This window comes from Nicotiana tomentosiformis, chromosome 6 (assembly GCF_000390325.3).
Source record: "Nicotiana tomentosiformis chromosome 6, ASM39032v3, whole genome shotgun sequence".
NCBI classification, from domain to species: domain Eukaryota; kingdom Viridiplantae; phylum Streptophyta; class Magnoliopsida; order Solanales; family Solanaceae; genus Nicotiana; species Nicotiana tomentosiformis.
In genome coordinates, this window is record NC_090817.1 from 110,367,832 (window position 1) to 110,391,448 (window position 23,617).

The following is a 23,617-nucleotide window of genomic DNA, read 5'->3' on the forward strand; positions in this document are numbered from 1 at the left end:
TCCTACCATCTGAAGGCAACCCTAGAAAACTAAAAAGTAGTTAACGAGACCCCACTGGTCTCCAGAATACCCGTTGTCCGAAGCATCCGCTGGCACTTATCCAGAAAACCCTGAGCATCTTCTGACTCAACACCGCTAAATGATGGAGGTCGAAGCCTCCCAAATCTCTCAAGTCTCCTCTGCTCATCATCTGTCATAACGGGGACTACTAGGGCTTGAATAGCTGAGCCGGCTGGGGCAACAGGGGTATAAGTACCTCTCCCGGCCTGAGAAGTGGTTGGTGTGGCCTGAGCCGAAACCACCCAAGCAAGGCCAACGCAAACTGTCAATATTTGGGCCAAAGTCTCCTGAAGGCTTGGAATCATAATTGGCACAGCTGGTGCCTGAGCTGGTATCGCTAACTCAACTATATATGGAATCTGCTCCTGAGCTGGAGTAACTGGTGGTACTACAGGTGCTGCTCCAACTGTTGTACGAGCTACAGCTCGACCTCTACCTCGTTCCGGACTCTACCACGACCCCAGCCTCTCGCGACCCTAACTAGGGGCACTGGTGGCTAACCGTCCGATCCAGTAATATGCGTCCTTACCATCTGTGAGAGAATAAAATAACAACAAATTAGTTTCCGGAATCAACAAATTCGCACGACAGAATACAAGAAAGTAATTTATTTCCCTAAGGGTTCGGCAACCTCTAGAAGATAAGTACAGACTTCACCGTACCGATCCGCAAGACTACTAAACCTGCTCATGACACCTATGTAACCTAGGCTCTGATACCAACTTATCACGACCCGAAATCTCACCCGTCGTGATGATGCCTATCTCAATACTAGGCAAGATGATAAGATCAATAACCCACAATTTCTTTTAAATACGAAAAACATAATAATTAAGTTTAAGGGAAAATCCCACAAATACTGGATATAAATACACTCCCAAAATTCGGTGTCACTGAGTACATGAGCATCTATATATCACTAGTCTGGAAAACATGGTCTATAATAGTCTGAGACCAAATATAGTAAACAAAAGATAGGAAAGGAGAGACAAGGTCTACGAAACACGACATCTACTTGGAATCTCCGAAAAATTAACTGTGCGAAGGAATCAACACCCACTGTATTCGGAAATACTGGATCTGTACACGAAGTGCAAGGTATGGTATGCGTACAACCAACTCAGTAAGTAACAATACAAAATAAAGAACTGAAGATAGTGACAATCTTCACAACTAAGTCCAAATACAATAATTTTCAACATAAAAGGGTAGGCATGCTCTCAAGTTCAACATTTAAAATTTCACAGTAATTTCATATCAACTTCGACTGAAACAGAAGATAATGTCTTTCAGAAATTTCCAAAATAGTAATATATGACCGCTGAAATGCAGCAATAATGAAATCAATGCATCCTCTCAGAGTAACAGTCACTCTGTCCTCCCATTCACTCCAACCTCACAGTCATTCTTTCCTCACAATCATTCATTCTTCATAGTCACTCATTCCTCTCAATCACTCAGCACTCGACTTTCGGCACTCGCACTCAGTAGGTACCTGCACTCACTGGGGGTATGTACAGACTCCGGAGGGGATCCTTCAGCCCAAGCGCTATAACAAGCCAATCATGACATAAATCAATAAAATATACTGCGGCGTGCAACCCAATCCTATAAATATTCTCACAATTATGCCCTCAACCTCACTCGGTCATCAACCTCTCCAGTCTCTCGGGCTCTCAGAAATCTTGATAAGCAGCCCAACAACAATGATATGATGCATCAATAATGAACAAGAGAGACTGAGATGTAATATACAAGTAAAACCGTGACCGAGTATAAAATAGTAATTTAACAGATAATTCAACATGTACACGACCTATGTGGGTCCCAATAGTGTCAACACATGGTTTAAACATGATTTATAGTTCAATTTCCCTAATACGTGAAAAAAATATACGGGTAGCAACAATTTATTCAACAACACAGATCTATGGAATTGACCATGTCACAATTCCTACGGTGCATGCCCACACGCCCGTCACCTAGCATATGCGTCACCTCTAAACCAATCACATAATACATAATCTAGGGTTTCATACCCTGAGGACTAAATTTAGAACTGTTACTTACCTCAAACCGTGTAATTCTTTATTCTGTGATGCCTTTGCCTCGCAAATCGGCCTCCAAATGCCTCGAATCTAGACACAAATAATTCGATTAAGTCAATACAAATTATAGGAATTAATTCAATATGAAAATATAAATTTTCCAATAAAAATTCGAAATTGCACTCAAAAATCATCCATGGAGCTCACATCTTGGAACGCAACATGAGTCCAACCATATCAAATTTACCAAATTGCGACAACAACTCGACCTTCAAATCCTCAAATCTTATTTTCAAATCCCTAGGCCCAAATCCTCTAATTTCACCTCAAAAATATATAATCTAGTCGAAATATTCAATGATAATCCAATAAATGCTTCTTATACGGTACCTTATACACTTCCTTCTTCCAACTTCAAGAAACATATCAATAATAATACAACAACCTCAAGAACATGTAAGAGAGATGGAATCTTACCTTAATAAACTAAGACCTACCAATTATGCTCCAAACAGTCATGCCATAAGCAGCTACGACAAGCTAATCTATGAGAGATGGAGGGATAAATTCTCTATTATGATTTTGTTGCCCACGTTTTTCCCCATCAAACTATAGAAAAGTTTTGAAAATAAAATCACAAAGTTGCCTCTCAATCTCTCACGTTTTTGTGCTTTTAAAGCTAGATGATGATGCTTGTTAATAATATACATATTCTGAAAATGAAACTTTGAAGTTTACTAATACTTAGTGGGTTGTTGGGCCCACATGATAATCATTTAATAAGAAAAAGAAGCCTGGCCATGGAGCAGCCACCAAGATATACCTATCCATGAAACATCAGTCATAAAATAGAGATTTGAGTAGTCCTACGTGGACTCCATAATTGTCCCCTATTTTGGACACTTGTCTTCCACTAATCCCTAATTACATCCTTGCATTTAACTATTTACCCACATAATTAATTTCTAAATTTTATTTCACTTAAATACTAATATAATTCATATACCTTACTATCAAGGCCATATGGTATAGCACTAGTCCATAAATATGGGGTATTATAGCTTGAACCATATTTTATCCCAAAATGTCAAACTTCGACCAACCTCATTTTCTTCAACTCGTTTACCCTCTCACCTTCACGACTCTTACTTATCACTTGTTTGAAATATCATAATACTTATAACCATCAAAATTCAAATTCGGGGTCGTTTACACATAAGTTAACATCCGGTCAACTTTTCCAACTTAAGTTTTTAATTATGAGATTAAGCGTCTCAATTCACTCCGAAATCCTTTCGGACCCAAACCAACTAACCTGGTAAGTCATAAAACGATTGTAAAGTATAAATTGAGCAGTAAATGGGGTTATAATATTCTAAACGACCGGCCGAGTCGTTATAGTTAATTCTTTCAATTATCTCGTCAAGCAATGATATTATATTCACGAATAAAAAAGAGTAGAACTATAATTCCTTATTGGCTAAAGACTGTTAAAGAAATCGGAGCTTGTGTAGACTACACCATTAATTTTGATAAGGTCTAAAATAATTCCACAGACCATTATTTTTTCTGTTTTTATCTATGATAATAATTTATTTCCTACACGCAAAACTAAATCTTATCATAATATAAATTCATCCTAGCATAATAGGCACATATAAAAAATAAAAGAAAAGAAGGAGCTCACCAGCTTTCAAGAAGACCAATCAACAGAGAGTGAATTTAAGATGACTTCTAATTTTCATTGCTCGTCATAAAAAACAATATACAATTCATCACACGATGAATTTTCATTAATATGCCATAAGTTAAAGAGCGGCGGATATATTGGTGATTACTCTTCGTGCCTAGGTTTTTAAGCATTAGAATAAGTAGTAGGCAAGGTATTATAATAGTTATGTTACCTAGTTCATACTATTATTTAAGAATTTAAATAAGGTAAAAAATTGATTGATTTATTGTCCTAATTATTAGGACTTTCTATATAATTCAAATAAGAAAAAATTTAATAAGAAAGATTTTAGTTAATTTCAGAACTCTAAAAGTTAGAGAAATAATTAAATGACGATTTTGTCTAGTATGAAATTTATCTTTAAAGGGTAAAAAAATCGTGCTTTTAATATAGTATAGATGTAGACTAATGAATTAATTGACAGTTAGATGCATTTCCCTACCCACACAGATGAATGGTGTGAATTCGTTAATTGAAAACTATTGTTTATAAATAAGTATTCCAAAATTTATGTCCTACAGTTGCAAAAACACACGACGCATTTCTTTCTCTTTCCGGTTTGCGACATTCATTAGTATATAGTAGTAATAATAATGGTTAATTGATTATATTTATTTGTCAATGTTGTGCTTTCGGGTAACTAGGTTTACAATTGAAAATTGTTGATGAAGATGAACTATCAATAAGAGAATTTCAATATTGCTGGTTCTGTTAGCCTTGAAAGATCCAAAAATAGTGAACCCCTTCCAATTGGTTAAAATGTAAAGTAATATCTTTTACTTCCGAGCTTTCGCTTTAATTAATTCATAACTGATGTTATTTAGAATTGATATATTGTTGTGTTTACCTGATAACTGCTGTAATGAATGGAAAGAATTTACGTAAAATAAAGACAAATATGTCTCATTGGTGTATAAGTAGCTACCAGGATCTCTGCTTAAGTGCTTAAATTGCAAGAAGCAATTCTTCTTTTTGGCTTGTTTATAAGGAAGGTTTAATCTTTTGCTTTCTTTAGTGTTCATATGATTGTACTTATATATTTATTAATATTCTTACGTGCTTTAGTACAATCCTGCGTGTAAAAGTATTCATATTGAATTTTTTTTTTAATGTTAATACAATTTTGCGCAAGTTACACCATCTGCTTTTGATTCTACTATTTAAAAGTTAGACGATCTTCAGCTTGATTGCTCAATGACTTTATTTTCAAACAATCAGAACAAAGAGCTCTCGAAGCGTAAAGTAATCCCTGGACATTTTGACAAGCTATTCAGAGTTTCATTTTCTCGATCACTCTGATCAGTTTTTCTGATAGTTTTTTCTCCCTTGACCCTTGCAAGCCCTTCCTTTCATATATGTAAGAATAGTGATTCCTACAAGTCTGAAGCCTTGACTCGGGAAAAAGTTCACTACTCCATCTCCAAATGGATTGGTGGCAAGCCTGACAAACTCAGTAAGCGATCGCATCCTTTTTGTTTCTACAATAAAGTTAAGCTTTTTGTCTCCTTTAACTAATTTGATTGCTTTCATAAAGTTTAAGATATTTTTAGTTTATTTTTTGTTATATTAGCAGATTAGTGATGGACATGTCTTTCTTTTAGGGTTGTCTAAATAAATTAAGGCAAATTTGTTATTTGAGAGTTTCTTGTCCTTAGATATCTGATTTTGGTTATCCCTTTACAATATCCCTCCTAAAATTAGTTTAAGACAGATTTTCCCATATCAAATCTTATAATCTAGCTAAGGCTAATAAATTTTTTTTCCTGAACAAATTTTCATCCACTAACTTTTACAGGGGAAAGTTGGAATTTGATTAGGTTTTGAGTATTGTTGAGATTGCTTTGATAGATAAAAGATCATTTTATTACCATTACATCACCATTAAGTGTGTGCCTAAATCTTACTAGGGATGTGTAGCATTGACTTCAAATTTATAGAAGCACAAAAAAACTATAATACACATAATTTTCCCAACATATGCAGAACCTATAAAATTTGGTATACTTTGTTTTCCAGTAGTAAAAGTCCACAGAAATTAGGATTGAGACTCAATCTAACATTACAAAAAGGATTTGGTGATATCAATTGAAACTGCTGTGTATGTGCATTTTGTGCTTACAACGAATCTCAAGAAAGCTATCATATGTCAAAGATTTTTGTTTGGACATTGACAGGAAATTTAGCAGCTCCAGACAATCACTCCGTTGCCAATCCTGGTGAATGGTGTACTTGCGGCTGAGGGTGGTATTCTCTTTTATTATTCAGTCCTATAGTCGGGTATTAGTGGTGAAACAACTTTTCAACCTCGGATCAGCAGCTATGCTTGCTATTCAGACTGGGACAACTGGTATCATTGTGTGCTCACTAACTCGATTTTGTGCCTCTGAAAATCATGGCTCTTGAAGAGGTATGTAACTTGCTTCTAACTTAGTACTTATTCTTTTTGTCTCATGTTACCTAATTTTGGTGTTCATATAATTCCATTTTTTAGAGGGTGCGGACTAAATTATTTTTGCTTAGGTAACTAGGAATAAGAATGAATTGACATGGATATTATTATATACTCAATTTTTCTCTGAATATTTTAATCTGAGCTTGATATAAATCTTCTTATAGAAGTGTTCATTAGAAGTTTTGTTAGGATGAAACTTAGTTCAAATTTTTATTTCATATTGTTTACTTTCTGTGAGTCATAACTAAATTTGAGATGTTTCCATAGTCTTCTTTATTTTTGTTACCTGGATGATGAAAGTAGGGAGCAACTTCAAAGTTTAAGCATTAAATATGGCAAATAGTGTGTTGACTTTGGGAATGTTGACTGCGACTGTGGCTTTTTGCAATGATTAGGTGACTTTTTTGGTCTAAGTATCTTGGATAATCGTTCATTTTTGGATATTATAATTATATATTGACTTCTAATTCAAGTTATTATTCTCTATTTCGCTTCTTCGATAAATTTTCTGGATTCAGAACTTCCGTCATTTTAATCCAGATGATTGGTCATAGACAATATTTTGCAGCGGGCAAAATATGAATTTTCCCTTTGGTGCTCGTAATTTCTTGCTTGATGGTCATTATGAAAGCATAGTATTTTTGTAACAACTATTGAGATTAGCTCGAAACTGAAAAAATCAAGCTCATGCAAGACCTCCAATGGAGGTTCTCGAGAGTTTTAAGAGAGCAGAGAGAGAGAGAGAGAGTAAAGAATAGAATGTGAAATGATATTCTGCTTAATTGCAAAGTGTGTATATATGTACATGTACACGTATGACAGCTAATACAACTAGACTAATTGTATAACTACTGTATAACTACTACAACTAATAGTGTATAGTTACATGCTGACTCAAACACAAATATGTACAACTATACAATAATTTAAGACTCTCAATATCCCCCCCCCTCCCCCCTCAAGTTGGATGGGCGGATCTCACAGCCAACTTGCCAAGGACAACAACATGTTTAACTCCTGTGAGGGCTTTAGTAAGGATATCAGCCAACTGATCATTAGTTGCTACATGATGGAGAGAAATGAGACCTTCCTGGAGTTTAGTCCTCACAAAATGGCAATCCACCTCAATATGTTTGGTCCGCTCATGGAACACAGGATTGTGAGCAATGTGGATGGCAGATTGGCTATCACAGAAGACAACAATAGGACTGGACTGTGAGATAGTAAGTTCCTCAAACAACTTGTTCAGCCACACTAGTTCTCCAACAACTTTTCTAAGAGACCTGTATTCAACTTCAGCTGATGACAAGAAAATGGTCTCTTGTTTCTTGGATTTCCAGTTAATAGGACTATCTCCTACTAGAACAATGTAGCCAATAACATATCTTTTGGAATCAGGACATGCTTCCCAATCAGAATCACAGTATGCAGATATGGAGCAATCAACACCATTGGAGAAAAATATCCCTAGTGTGGGATCCTTCATGAGATATCTGAGAAGGTGGAAAGATGCAGTCAAGTGTGTGTCTCTAGGTACTTGCATGAATTGACTGAGGAGCTGCACGTTGTATGCTATATCAAGTATGGTATTTGTCAGGAAGTTCATCTTGCCTACTAGTGTTCTGTAATATATGGGATCTGGCAGCAGAGTCCCTATATTGGCCTTTAATTTCAGAGTAGGATCTAGGGGAGAAGATAAGTTGTTGTATGCAAAGTAGTCATATTCCTTTAACAGGTCTAAGGCAATCTTTCTTTGAGAGATGAGAACTCCATCTGGTTTGTAAAGAACTTCTAAGCCTAAGAAGTAGTGAAGTCTCCCTAAGTCTTTGATTCTGAATTGTCTATTAAGAAAAACCTTCAAGTTGGCTATCTCTACTGAATCAGTACCAGCGATGATAACATCATCAACATACACTGCTACAAAGACAGTGGAGAATGAGGTCCTTTTAGAAGACAACGAATAGTGATTCTCAGAGTGTTTGTACCCCATTGATGATATGGCCTCAGTTAGCTTAGCGTACCACTGCTTGCTTGCTTGTTTCAGTCTATACACGGATTTGTTTAGTTTGCAAACCATCTTATATGAGCTAGACTGATCAATCAAAAGACCTGGTGGCACCTCCATATATACTTCCTCATACAAGTCACCATGAAGGAACACATTGTTCACATCAAGTTGGAATATGTCCCAGCCTTTCTTCACTACAACAGTAATCAAGGCTCTAACTGTTGTCATCTTGACAACAGGAGAAAATGTCTCTTTGTAATCAATCCCTGCTTGTTGAGTATAGCCTTTTACTACTAGTCTAGCCTTAAATCTTTCAATGCTTCCATATGCCTTATGCTTAACTTTGTAGACCCATTTGCAGCCTATTGCCTGCTTTCCAACAGGTAGGTGAACTAAATCCCAAGTATGATTGGCATGAAGAGCTTCAAATTCTTGTGTCATGGCTGCCTGCCATGCATGATTAAATGCTGCCTCTTCATATGTGGATGGCTCATTATCATGGCAAACATTTGTCACTAAGTGCTGACTTTTAGAACATAAAATATCAGTGCTGATGTGATTATGATTGGAGAATAGTGCATTTAAAGAAGGTGAGTATTGAGAAATAGTATGTTAGGTTCTGTTACGAAGGGTGTAGATATAGTCTTTGAGGTGGCTAGGGGTTTTGTGTGTTCTGTTGAACTTTCTGATTGCAGTTATTTCTGATTGATTAGATGTGGGTGAACTAAGGTCAGCAGCCTCATAAGAAGATGCAGGAACAAGGCTATAAGAGGATGAGTTATTAGATTGTGTTGAAGTGTCATTAACAGGAGAGAATTCAGGGTGTTGGTGCAAACCTGGAGATGTGATATCTACAGTACCTTGAACATCAAGAAGTGCATTTTCACTTTCAATACAAACAGGAAATGTGACTGATTTGAAAATACTGTATGGGGAAACATTCTTGGAACTCAAAGCAAAAGGAATTTTTTTTTCATGAAATATGACATCTCTAGAGATGTGTATCTTCCTAGTGGCTAGGCTTAGCACTTTGTAACCTTTTGTCCCAAAAGGATATCCTATTAAGACATGAGGAGCTGTTCTGGGCTCAAATTTATCCCTATGTACCTTGGGTGTAGTAGGGTAACAAAGACAACCAAAGCCCCTCGAGTGAGAATAATTGGGTTTCTTATGGTACAAAAGCTCAAAAGGGCATTTGTTGTTTAGGTAGGTGGTAGGCAATCTTTTAATTAGGTAGGTGGCTGTCAAAATGCATTCTCCCCAATATCTAGTTGGTAATTTGAATTGAAACATAAGTGCCCTAGCAGTTTCTAGGAGATACTTGTGTTTTCTTTCGACTACCCCATTTTGTTGTAGTATGTAGGGGCAAGTTTTCTGATGAATGATGCCTTTGGATTGGTAGAATGCGGTAGCTTCATGACTGGTAAACTCCAGCCCATTATCATATCTGATGGTCTTAACAGAGGTGTTAAATTGATTTTCAATCATGGTTGTAAAGGCCTCGAGGGTTTGAAGAGCATTGCTCTTACAACTTAATAAATGTGTCCAAGTGGATCTACTGAAATCATCCACTAGTATGAGGAAATACTTGTAATTTTCATGAGTATTGATATGGTAGGGACCCCATATGTCAATATGTATCAACTCAAATATTTGGGTAGAGGTACTGGTTCTTTGTGGGAATGGAAGTCTGGCTTGTCTAGCCATATGGAAAATTGAAAAGATAAATGGTTGTCTGGGTTAGTGTTATCAAAGGCGAAAAGCGCAAAAATGCTCTAAGGTCCGTTGGGACTTTAAGCGCAAAACGCAAATAAGTGTGAGCTTTAATGAAAAAAGGCGCAACTGGAGAAAAAAAATAAAAATATGTATATGTAGTACAAGACTAATAATTATAAGCATGAATAATAAATATATGGACAAAGAAATTGAAAAATGATTACGATAAAGTGAAATATCAATTGTTTAATGCTGCCTTTTCATGATTACACTCATTGGCAAGGAATAGTATGCCTTAGAGCCTTGATGTGATTCTAAAGCGCCCACAAAGTGAGGCGAAGCGCTCAACATGTTTTGAGCCTTGCTTCAGGGCTTAAGTGCGCTTTAAGCGCGCCTTTGACAACTCTGGTCTGGGTGAGAAAAGTACAGGTTTGGAGGACATTCCTCTTATTTTGACAAAGGGAACATGACCTAGCCTATTGTGCCACAAGAGATTCACATCATACTTATCAAACACAACTGAGGACTCATTCTTATTATTTTGAGTGGATGTATTTACATTTGATGAATGGTGATATGAATGACTAGGACTTCTGAAGCCTTCACTATTTACACTAGTGGAGGAAAAACAGTTGCAACAAGAACCTGATACATCAGAATTTGAGAAGGTGCTTTTACCCTTTAAGCACCTGGAACACAGATAGTATAGTCCCTCCTCCCTGTTACTACCAATCACCTGAGGCCTCTTCACTGAAGGGGCATGTAATAGACACGGTGCATTAATAAAGAGCACAATACATTTAAGATGCATTGCAAGAGAGTGGACATAGATTAGATTGTATTTGAAAGAAGGAAAAATAGAGGACTTTATGTAGGATGATTTCAGGATTGAGTATCACATCTCCAAATTCAAGTACTTTCACCCTATATCCATTTGGTAGGCTAATCAATAAAGGATATGGTAGAGTGGTGATATTGCTAAGTGTTGTCTTATTAAAAGTTATATGGTTAGATTCTCCTGAGTGTATGATCCAAAGGTCATACTTTGATTCAAAGTATTTGCATGATGGTTTGTCAAAATCAATAGAAGAGGTGCAGACTACAATACTTGCGAAATTGACAACAACATTAGTAATGTTGGCATTGCTGGAGGGTCGTCCTGTGTTGCATGTCTGAAAGTGCTGCAACGGACTCATTATCTGCCCATACTTATCTCTTGTTAGGTTGACATTTTGATTCTCATCATGTGCAACTAAATCATCTTCCTTCTTATGAAGTAAATCAACTGGAACTCCATGTACATTTGCCACAACTCCTTTTCCTCTGATGAACTTGTGACCCTGAGTCTGATTTGAGTTGTTATTCTGATTGAACTGTTGAGCATTGGCCCGATTAAAATTCTTATTGTTGTATGAGTTGCCTTGGGGATACCCATGTAACTTGTAACATTTCTCCTTTGTGTGACCCGGTTTCTTGCAATAGTCACAGAATGGGCGACCTCTGTTATTTCCAGTGTAGTGTGTTTTGAAGTTCCTAGCTTCGAATGGATTTTGATGTTCTGTAGATGTGGAATTCACATGTAGTGAAGTAGACTCGAGATTCAGTTGATTACTTGCCCTGAATTCCCTTTGTTTCTCTTCCTGTATTAGGTGGTAGAAAGCATGTGCCAAAGACGGTAGAGGTTTCATCATCAAAATGCTTCCTCGCACTATTGTATAGACCTCATTTAAGCCCATCAAAAATTGGATGAGTTGTCGATCTTGTTTTACTTTATGCATCGTTTCCTTTGATCTATATGTGCAAACACAGCTGCACTGAGACTTAGCACTCGGTGTGTTTAATTCTTGCCACAGTCTCTTCATTCATGTATAGTAGGCAGTGATGTCTAATGAGCCCTGAACAAGATCGTTGATCTCCTTTTGGATTTGAAAAAACTTCGCTCCATTTGTTTGATCATATCGATCTTCCATCTCCCTCCATAGCTCGACTGAGTCATTAACATACTCAACACTGTCAGAAGCCTCTTTTGCAAGGGAATTGAGAATCCAGAAGGTCACCATATCGTCGTATCTCTCCCATTGGCACAATTGAGGTGAATTAAGGCTAGGTTTCCTACATTCCCCATTTATGAACCCTTATTTATTTTTGACCGATATAGCTCGTAACACATTTCTTCTCCAAGACTTATATCCAACTCCACCGAATGGAACTGGCACTAGCATTACTCCAGGACTGTCCGAAAGATGAATGTACAGAGGACTGCTCGCATCGATGACCGGCTGGTCATTTCTGGTCGTATTGGGCGTTGTTTCTTCTCTTTGATTGATGGACATTTAAGAAGCTCTAATCGATGAAATTAACAATTTCTTTTTACAATACTAGCTTGGGACACCTATCTCTAGAGGAGGTTCATGTCCTCCCTTCGGTTCGTTTAGGACTCTATTTTTCTCTTCCCAAAATCACATCAACTTTTCATATCTATGTATGTTTATTTATCACATTTGGCCAACTTCCAACTACCAAATGTGGGGTATGACATGTCCACCACAACCACAAGCACTGGTGGACCTTTAGGCACGTTTGCTTACATATATAGTACGACAACTTTGTCTGTCTTTTAAGGTTTTTGTACTGAGAATTTTACACGTCTAATCCCTTTCCAAAAACTATTTAAAAAAAGAAGATTAATTTTAATTTAATCCACAAATAAAAATTTCTTTTACAATACTAGCATATTATAAAAGTTAGGCACATCATTGATGAGCGAACGAAAGACATAAATTATGGGATCTAAAAATCACAATTAAATAGTAGTAGCTAATTTCTCTCACGTGGAGCCTTCGATATTAAAATTGAATCTACAATAAATCTTTTCAACTGAGTTTTTCTTTTCAATTTTTTCCTCTTCTCGACATTTATTTCTTTCTCTCTCCCACACAACATGTATTATTCGAAGTATATTACTAGCAAATACCTTATCAGAAAAAAATCTAAAATTTTAATATGCCATTAATAAGAAATATATCAGATAAACTTATTATATAGACATAATGTATACAAATATATATATATATATATATATATATTATATTAGTGAAAAATATAAATGGTATATTGATGATATATATTTAAATATAAATATGAGTATAAGCAACATATGTATATATACATGATTTTCCTTTGAAAATACATGATTTATAATGTATATATATCTCAAATATACATTATATTTTTCACAAAATATATGTATTTTATTACTTTCAGAATATACGATGTATAATTTCACTAGAGTTATGTTATATAAATAGCCCATGTATTTTTTTACTGGTAAAAATATCCAATGTATGGAAAGTAGAAAATTTGTTATGGCAAGTTCTCAACATAAAAATAGAAAAATATATTACGTTGTGGAATGAATTAGTTTCTAACCATTTAAATGTTTTAGGTAATGGATTGGTTTCAATAGAAGATATAGGAAAAGATATTAAAAAGTATTAGGAGTATATTTAGTAGTAGCTTGATTGTCGCTCGAAATTTATTATTATCATATCTGAATTTATTGAACCTGCTATATATAAAAATATTTTACTGTCATACTTGTTAATCATTATTGCCATACTTGTTAATAAAAATATATATATAAGTTTAAAAATAATAATGCATTAATTATTTTCTTGGGATTTGGAATTATGAGAATGGTTACAAGTAATTAAACTCAAAATCATAATTCTCAAACCTATTATGCTTCCCCTACTGTCACTAAGTTATTTCTAGTATATTCACAAGCAAGACATGGTATTATAGCGATTATGAATAGCAATCTACAATGTATTGAATATATTTCCTTATCGTATGATTTGGATTTTTCTTTTAAATATTTAATCTTCTATAAACTTTATTCATGAATTCCAACTTGGTTAATATCTTTTCACTCGTGTGATTTATATTTTCTTTATCTTTGCTTAGTTTTTTTACGCTGCTATGGAATAGTTAATGGATCTATACTCTCGCTATCTTTCATATTTTCTTAATTCATCACCCTTTAAACAGTAAAAATATCTAGAGAATTTTGTTAAGTTCTATAAAAGTATGTATGTTGTTGCATTCTACTAGTGACTTTTACAAGACTTTGACAAAAATACCGAAAATTAATCGAATCATATCGATACCGAAGAGAAGCCGACATAATTTGGACGGTTTCGAAAAGTCCAATTTGGTTATACATAATAGAATAACCGAAAAATTAGTATGGTACAAATTTTATAAAATAACTGACCGAACCGAACCATTGACACCCCTAGGTCATGTTTATTGCTTTTACTAGGATGTCCAAAATTTTGGGAGAAAACTGATAAAAATGGAATCTTATATTTTGGTATGGTTGTTTTGGTTATGCCACACTTCCTTTTTTCCATGTGGGGTAAATAAAGTTTTTCAATTAAAGTGACATTATTCGAAAAAAAAATTCTTATATTAGTTTAGGAGTCATCACTTGGAATAGTATCAGTTCAGTGTTTCAAGTCACTTTTTATTAAATCACTAATCAAGAAAAGTTTTGATTTCTTTTATGGTCCGCGAACATAGAAGACCAGGTATAAAATTCTATTGATTGGAGAGAAGGTATGAGGCACTCCCTAAATTATGTATTTCTGGCACCGCCGATTTATTAATTCCTACTTGACTTAAAATAGATTTTGGATAAACTGTGTCTTATTGGGCTTGCATGTTTTGCCTATGTTCGCTTTCAATTGTTGAAATTTTTTAATCACAAACTAGGACCGGTTTCCCTGACCCTAGCCTACACTCACCAAGATAAGTATTCCCGACCTTAGTTTGTGCATTGAACTCTAAAGAATTAAGTCTAACATGATTAAAGGAAATTATTTGAGTAATTAGGTCAAGACGTGTCTCCACGACCTTGCTTTTTATTTATGTCTTTCTTTCGAAGCGAGTATTCTGACATCGGGTAGGACAAATTTATTAACTTTGATGAGTTTAAAGCTCTTCCGAATAAATTTGCTAATTATCGGAAAAAATGACATTGTATAGCGGTTGTAAAAATAATAGCCGAAAACTGTATAGAATTTGTATAGTTTTTGTATATATATACATTTTGTATGTTATATACAAAATTTATACACTTTTCTGACTACCAGATGTTAATAGTTTACGACGCGAGCTAAAAGTGATAATACCCCTTAATTATCTGTCTAACTTTGTTATGAGAGACTAGACAGACATCTTCTTTGAAGAAGATTAAGTTAGCCCGCTTTTTGTGAATAGGCTTAGCATTTGTTTTGGGAGGTGAGCCCATTTAAATATTTCATTGTAATGGGCTTGGCGAAAATAAATTTTTTCTAGCCCGATGCGCTGAAAGCCCCTAAGATTAATTATATTACAAGGGTACTAGGTTATTAATATGGGATATACACAGGATTACCCATAGAAACCAGGAAAAAAAAATCTTGATTCTACACATCAAAATAATTAATTTAAATATTATTATAATATATTTTTTTGGTATATATGTATACCATTACAATATACTGTTGTAGTATAACTGTACAATATTATTGTATATTTTGATACAATAGCGGTATATCATTGGTTAAATGTATTTATTCAAGTTTCAGTTAAAATATTGCATATTATTACAATATATAGTTTTATTAGCTCTTTTTAAAAAAAGGGCAGCCCGATGCACTAAGCTTCCGCTATCAAAAAATAACCCCCGGTCAAACTTCCCAAAAATTCATCTTTCGTCATTTCAAGACAAATTCCTTTACAGACCTCCAAATAATTTCCTGGACACGCTCCTAAGTCCAAAATCACCATACAGAACTATTTACATCATCAAAATTCCATTCCAAAGTCATTTATTTAAAAGTCAACTCTCCGGTCAACTCTTTTCATTTAAGCTTCTAAATAAGGATTGTTCTTTTAATTAAATTCTAAATTATCAGTAAATCAAACTCGATCACACCCGTGGGTCATAATACATATTGCGAAGCTACTCGATACCTTAAGTCACTGAACGAGACATTAATTCTTAAAACGACAAGTCGGGTCATTACTGTTCTTTTTTCTTATGTTACTTGAAGAAAGTTCAATATGAATGATTGAAGCAATTTAACGTTGCATGGACGAATAATTGCAATGTTATGATATATCTTTGTTTCTATTATATATCAGCCATAAGATCACTATAGTCTTGAGTATATTGTTGTCATTATTTGCAAGGGAAGTTATAAATTGTTTATGTGCAAATTCTTCCATTAATTAGATTGAGGTGCAAATGTATTGCTCTATCGTCGACAATTGGTTATATATTAGGATTTTATTTGAAGTATGGAAGAATGTGGCAACATGCACTTTAGGAGGTTGAAATTATCATTATTGTTGTAGGAAAAAAAAAAGGAAGTTCTTATTATTGGCATCCTGTGGATTTATCATTGCAATAACAAGCTCATTTTTCGCTTAATAGTTTTAAGGGTATTTCAGTCTTTTTAATAATAAAAGAACTTTTCAGTACTTTTTATCAAACACATAAGCTTCTTATTCTCAGCTCCACACTTAAAAATTATTTTTAAGTACTTACTTCTTAAAAGCTACTTAAATTCAGCTAACCCAAACGGGCTCTGAATGTTTTTACTGTAATAAAAGACACATATTTTAAGAAAAAGTGTTAACTAGACACGCGTCTAGCCACGTTTCCCTTTTTATCTTCCCTATCTCTGTACTTTATTTTTGATTTCTTTTTTTCTTTTTATTTTTTCAGGCAAGGTGCTATCTTTGTACTTTACTTTTGATTGCTTTTTTTCTTTTTTCTTTTTTCAGGAAAGGTTTTTATCTCTGTACTTTACTTTTGATTGCTTTTTTTCTTTTTGTTTTTTTAGGCAAGGACGAATGGACCAATAAATTATGTAAATCGCTTGTAGATTTATTTGCGACATTGTTCCATACTAGAAACAGAAGTCCAAATCAACAAAGTCTCATCCCCAAAAGTTGCTTAATGCAAATTTGGATTGAATAAGGGAGCACCCTCACCGTTAGGGATACTCCCTTCATTATTGCATTCAAAAGGGCAGTGATGAGCTCGAGCGATACAGGGATCAGACTTTGACACGGAACATCCTTAACAACTTAAGGGATTTCCAATACAGAGGGGATTTTTGCACTATGAACTTGCCAAGAGCATGGGAGTTAGTCTTTCTAGATATTTTCCTTTGTTCTTTGAAGGCGGCCCGTTGTGCTGTTCGAACTACTCTCTACTTCAAGATACTCACTCTTTCCCATAAATGAGTTCATGGAGATTAAAGAAGAACTGCAGAAAATTGGCTTGGAAACCTCATTCAGCATGGGATTTGATTTTGCCACAGAAGGGCAAATGCAAGTTTCTGCTCAAGTAAATGAGCAAGCTTTGGTTGCTGCACCCGCACCCTTGCTAACCTAAAAAAGAAACCAACATAATTTGATTTCTGGTCAAGGAAATGAACAAGATTTGATTGTTGTACCCTCACCCTTGCTAGCCTCAAAAGGAAACCAACAAAATTTGGTTTTTGGTCCCTGCTAACCTCAAAAGGAAAAGAGAAAGAGGGAGATAATGTTCTTCCCCCATTTTCTAAGTTGTTATTAATTTTATCACCTATACATCCCCTGAACTTCTAACTTCTAACTTCTTTTATGGCAGGTTATTATCCCATGGTTGTTGCAACCCTGGTCAATCCCAAGACTAGCAAGGTCTAGGGGTGACAAATGGGCGAGTTGAACTGAATTTGGGTGGTTCAAGATGGGTTAGGTAAATAAATGGGTCATTGCCCAACCCAGCCTAAAGTTTACTTGGGCTAAGATGGGCTGGGTCAAGATGGACTAAACAATAGGTCATAGCCCAACCTGCCCAACTTGACCCATATTTTAGAACCATAATCATTTTGCATAAATAAAGCCTTTTATCTTTTATACACCTATGTATAAACTGTAAATAAATACTATTAATATTTTGAGAATCAAAATATATTTTCTTAAATAACAAATTAGTATTTAAAATATGTAAGTTGAAAAATATTTTGCGGGTGGGGTGTGTGATGCAGAAAAACGAAAAAACAGAAAACAGAAAATTGAAAATACAAAAAAAAAAATATTTTTGCGGGGGTGGGTGGTAACTAAGTAAAAAAATAAAAAATAAAAAATAAAATACAAAAAACAATTGCACGCGGGGATGCGGGGGTGCAGAAAAACAAAAATATAGAAAATAAAATACAAAAACAAATTGCGCGCGGGGGGAGAGGGGTTGGGGGTGGTGAGTGGGTGATACAGGAAAACGAAAAACCAGAAAACAGAAAATTGAAAATACAAAAAAAAAGTAAAAAAAAAAAATTCAATGGGGGGTTGGGATGGGTGGTGCAGGAAAACGAAAAAACAGAAAACTAAAAATACAAAAAAAAAAAGTAAAAATATTTTTTTTTGCGGGGGTGGGGCATGGGTGGGTGGGGGTAACTAAGTAAATTTCTAGATAAGTTGGGTTGAGATCCTTTTGTTTTGGGGTGAGCTTAATGAATTGTATTTGGGCTACTTCATAGGTCAGAATGGGCTACAAAAAATAATGGGTTAACTTGGGCTCAGCCCAAATTGACCTATGAGCTAAAATGTTATAGCTCAACCCATTAATCTCTGGCCGGGTTGAGCGGGTTGGATGGGTTTAGGTTCAAATTACCACCCCTAGCAGGGTCTTTGACTGGAAAGGGTCAGACTTCTCCATCCTCTAGTTGAGGAAACATATTGAGGGAGTTTTGGGGTGGACAGGATCTAGGATAGGATTCGATATCTTTGCACTTAATGAAAAGGAATAGAGGGTCAAGATGTTAGATTGTGACACACTAGTAAAAGAATTCTTAGATAACAATCGATTTATGTATCATGTGGAGGTCGAGAGGGTCGACCTGAGAGGGCAACCTGAACATAAAAATGGGACCTTTGACATTCTGCCTGGAGTATTTTTAAAGGTTTACGACACCATTCGAAAGAGTCCTCACTACAACACACAGGCAGCAAAATACACAAAGATGCAGCAGTTGTTTAGGAGTAAGCTTTTTCACATTTATGTGAATAAGTTTCAGTTTTTTTTCCCTTTATGATGTTTGCTTCTGCAACGTCTAGAAAAACCATTACAAGATGGCGTGACAAGTTTATCCCGGCTCCATTGGTGAAGAGATAGAAAAGTGGAGAACCTTCACAAGAAGTTGACCCTGGTCGGCCACAAGAATTGGAGCCGCCAGCTATAGTTCCACCTTCATTGCCTTCTTTTGGCACCTCTTCTCAACTAGTGCCCACCAACACTGATAGGCCAAAAGGATTGCCACTGCCCTTTACGGTTCCGCAAGTCTTGGCTACCAACACTCTTTCCCAGCTATCAGGACTTTTAACCTCTACCCCTTAACTTCATTCCCCACATTTGACCAAAGCTCTGCTCAATTCCATATTCCGCAACAAGTATATTCTTCTTTGCAGGGAGGGAATTAGGCAAGACATGACACAACTTCAGCTAACCAAGGATATGACCCTTGATAGGAAGATATGAAAGTTGAGGATTAGGATAATAGAGTAGGTAGTCTAGAGTGTTCATAACAGTAGTATTGGCACGCAATCTCGCCTTCCGCTGGTAGTAGGTTTTTATGACTAATCATTATTTTCTTTCATTGTTGATCACCTTACTATCTTGTTGTTTTTATTCTGCTTTTCTATGGCTTTTTGGTGATGTCCCTTCTTGTCTATATTTTTATTAATATGGTGCTTATGCTTTCCTGAGCCGATGGTCTATTGGAAACAACCTCTCTATCCTCACAAGATAGGGGGTAATGTCTGCGTATACACTATCCTCCCCAAAACCCACTGGTGTGGGATAATACTGGGTATGTTGTTATTTTTGTTGTTATTGCTGCAGGGAGGGGAACCCTCAACAAATGTTTGGCAACAAAGATATTCTTCTTTGCAAGGAGGGGAACAACAAGGATATTCTTCTTTGCCGGGCTCAACAAATGTTTGGCAACAAAGATATTCTTCTTTGCAGGGAGGGGCACAACAAGAATATTCTTCTTTGCCGGGCTTAACAAATGTTTGGCAACAAAGATATTCTTGTTTGCAGGGAGGGGAACAACAAGAATATTCTTCTTTGCAGAGAGGGGAACCCTCAACAAATGTTTGACAATTTATGGACTCTTCTTTGCAAGGGGATGAGTTCCAAGTAAATGATTGTTGGATTGATGATGACTTGGATTAAGGATGACTAATTTAAATCTCTTTTTTGGTAAAGAAGTGATCAATAGATTTTGTTCTCATAAACTGCTTTAGTCAGTGCTTAGTATGGATGTAAATCTTCATCTATTTGTATGACTTCAGTAGAGGTTTTGAGGTTTTATTGCTGGTGGATTTTTAGGAGCAGGTCTGGCTTAATTGTGTTCTATGATTTTGGTCATGTTCTACCTCAGAGTTAAAGAAGCGGGGTAATATCACTTTTTGCTGACAATTTTAGAAGAGCCACTTAGTCTCTCTCACCTTCAACCCACCAACTTTTTTATCTTTTTCTTTTTACCCCTGTTTCCGTCGAAGCTTTTTGGACATATTTATCAGGAAAAAGAAAAAGAAAAAGAAATGAAAAGAAGTAGCTTTAGAGCTGGGTTCTGCTATTCGTTCACAAAATAACTGACAAAGTTAGAGAGGGATGGCTTGAAGAAGGCATGCTATAATGTTCTAATAATAAATCGGTATCAGCCATTATGGCTAATAGATTATTCATTAAACTTAGAAGTATTTATACAAGCTAATGACGATATCATGTGAATTCACAGTTTCTGAGATGAGCAACTTGCCAAGATTAAAACATTAAGGACGTTCCAGTAAGGATGTTGAAGAGTCTAAAATATCATTGGCACTACGTGGATGTGCTTAGGTCTCATTGTCTTAGGTTTTATGTATAGTTAGTGTCAATTATTGCACCATAAACTGCTTATTTTAACACATTTTCTTTCTTTTTAAGTGATTTCTTGCTCCCACAAAGTACATTTTATTTGTAGTTAAACATTGTTCGGGATCAATAGGTTATCCTCTATTAGTTGATTGACAACTTATTTGGTTATGTTTTATGTCAGTTTCGTTTCCTCCTGGATGCAAGACAGATTTCTCGAAGGACTCGTAGTGGGAGAGTTTGAATATGTTTTAAAAAGATAAGCTAAAGGCTAGTTCTTGAGTAATTTTTGTTTTTTAAGCATTTACCATCTCAGAGCAGGGCAGCATGCTTGATTTACTACATCAAGTTTCATCAGTAATCCTCCAGAAAAATAGCGGTCTTCGGGCATGAGTTGAGGATTGGATGTTGAGAATAGTTAAATGAGATGCTTTGATTAAGTTAGTATTTAGATGGTGCAACTCCAACCCCATGTATGGTTGCTGTAGATATTGAATAATGTCAATCTGATGAGCTGTTGATGGGTCTTCTCATATAAGTAAAAAAACTTTCTGATCCCAACTATTAAAGTATATTTATAATATTTACCGAAAGCTATCTTAATGTATGCCATTATAATTTCGAGAAGATTTAATGACATTGTTTAGTCTGTAAATTTATTATATTGATTGAACTACTTATCACTACTTATCACTATAGAACGGGATATGTTTGTTTATTTCACAAAATGGAGTTGATTCTTCATGTTGAGATTTAAACAAAATGGATGGAGCCCCTTATCTTAGAAAAATTGATCTGAAAATGTATAAGGGATGTTCAGAACTACTTAAGGTGTTAGAGAACATGTTCAAGCTCAGTATAGGTGAATATTCAGAAAGGGAAGTCAGAATTTGCACCTGCTTATGAAAGATAAAGATGGTGACTTGATGCTTGTTGGTGATGTTCCTTGGGATATGTTTTTTTCTTCTTGCAAAAGGTTAAAGATAATGAAAGGATCAGAAGCAAGAGGCTTGGGATGTGAAGTTTGAGAAAAAATTACAAGAATCTCTCACAAGCAAGAGGCTAGAAAATAATGATCATGTGTCAATTGGCAGGAAAAGAGAGTCTTTTTCAGCTTGGGTTGTCGAGTTACAAGAACCTTGAAATCCCTTTTGTACTCAAACAGTTTTTCTCTGGATTTTCAACTTGGAACTGCAAACAGGAAAGAAAACAGAAACCTTAGCAATTACAAGTTCTTTCTTTTTCTCGGGTAAAATGAATATATATGGCAGGGTAGAAACCATGGTGGTTTTATAGATCATGCAGTGTTATTTTTGTTTTTGTTTTCTCTCTTAGGTAAAATAGCATCAAACATACAAATGAATGATGTGATTACTGCGGGCAATTGTACAGACACATTATTTCTGCTCCTAAAATGAAATCTTGAATGTGAGATGTTTCCTTGGTTATCTGTATATGTTTCTTTGTTCTATTTCCATTTGGGTTTTTTAACAGACTTCTTGCTATTTTCAAGTAACAACCAAAAGCTCCCTAACTATTAAAGTATGGTAGGCATATTAGCCAATTGGTAGTTATGTTAGTTAGTCAGGGGTACTTTAGTCTTTTTACCCATTCTTACACGCGTGACTCGTGTGAGTGAGCTGTATAAAACAAGCACTCTGTATTAACAGAGTCAGTTACTCTCTAACAGAAATAATGATCTTCTTCTCTAGTCATCTTTTTCTCTCTACAATGTTCATTCTTAGTCGCATGCAACTGTGATTTATTCTAGATCTGCACTCAAATTTTATCATGGCATCAGAGCGGGTGATTTGAGATTAGATCAAAGATTTCAAAATTCCAATTGACGGCCATTTTCGAAGCTTGAGCTGGTTTGTCATGGCAGAAACTGGAAATTTATAAATTGATCACAATCATCCACTATTTTTTACATTAAACTGAAACTCTTGGAATAATACTGATTGATATCAAGCATACATGACCTGAAAACTATGCGCGAGCAGATCGATGAGAATGGCATTGTTGGTAAAAAAAAGTTACGGTTCATAGATGAAACCTGTTTGAGAATATCTTACAGAGGTAAATTAGGGAATCAATGTGAATGGGGTAACATCGTAATGCTTTCATGGATTGGTCGCACTGTATTTACTGAATTGCAGCCTAGCATCATCTACACATCAGATGCGAGGAATGTATGGAATGAATTTAAGGAACGTTTTAACAAATCGAGCCTTACTAGGTTTTATCACTTCTGGACAACAATATGAACCCTAAGGCAAGGTACAGACTTTATAATATCCTATTATACTAAAATAAAGGATTTTTGGGATGAAATGGATCTAATGGTTCAAGGAGCAAGATGTGATTGTGAGGAAACTAGGCCTTTTATAGATCAGTTCAAAAACTTGCGATTACTACAATTCTTTGTTGGTTTAAATGAAAGCTACAGTCATGTGATAAGTGAGATCCTTCTGAAAACACTTGTATTAACTGTGAATCAAACGTATGCACTAGAAGTTCAGGAAGAGAGTCAACGAACACTTAGTGTAGCTAATTAAAACAAGAAGCCTTTAACTATGCTGGCTGGAAGAGGACAAGGTTTCAAGGCTTCAAGGAAACCAGGTCTCATATGTGATTACTG

At 35.4% G+C, this 23,617-nt stretch overlaps 1 protein-coding gene and 1 long non-coding RNA gene across 2 annotated transcripts in view; both read left to right on the forward strand.

Moving 5' to 3' along the window:
* Positions 1 to 17,111, forward strand: part of LOC104114569 (uncharacterized) — a 32,369-nt gene extending 15,258 nt beyond the window's left edge. Inside the window, exons 2-3 of the long non-coding RNA XR_011408792.1 lie at positions 6,015 to 6,247; positions 16,913 to 17,111. This is a non-coding gene — a long non-coding RNA (uncharacterized lncRNA). The remainder of the gene's footprint in view (positions 1 to 6,014; positions 6,248 to 16,912) is intronic.
* Positions 17,112 to 22,967: 5,856 nt separating this feature from the next.
* On the forward strand, positions 22,968 to 23,534 carry LOC138894575 (uncharacterized). The gene is made up of 2 exons (XM_070179278.1): positions 22,968 to 23,168; positions 23,295 to 23,534. The coding sequence occupies exons 1-2, from the start codon at positions 22,968 to 22,970 to the stop codon at positions 23,532 to 23,534; spliced, it is 441 nt and encodes a 146-aa protein (XP_070035379.1).
* The last annotated feature ends 83 nt before the right edge of the window (positions 23,535 to 23,617 follow it).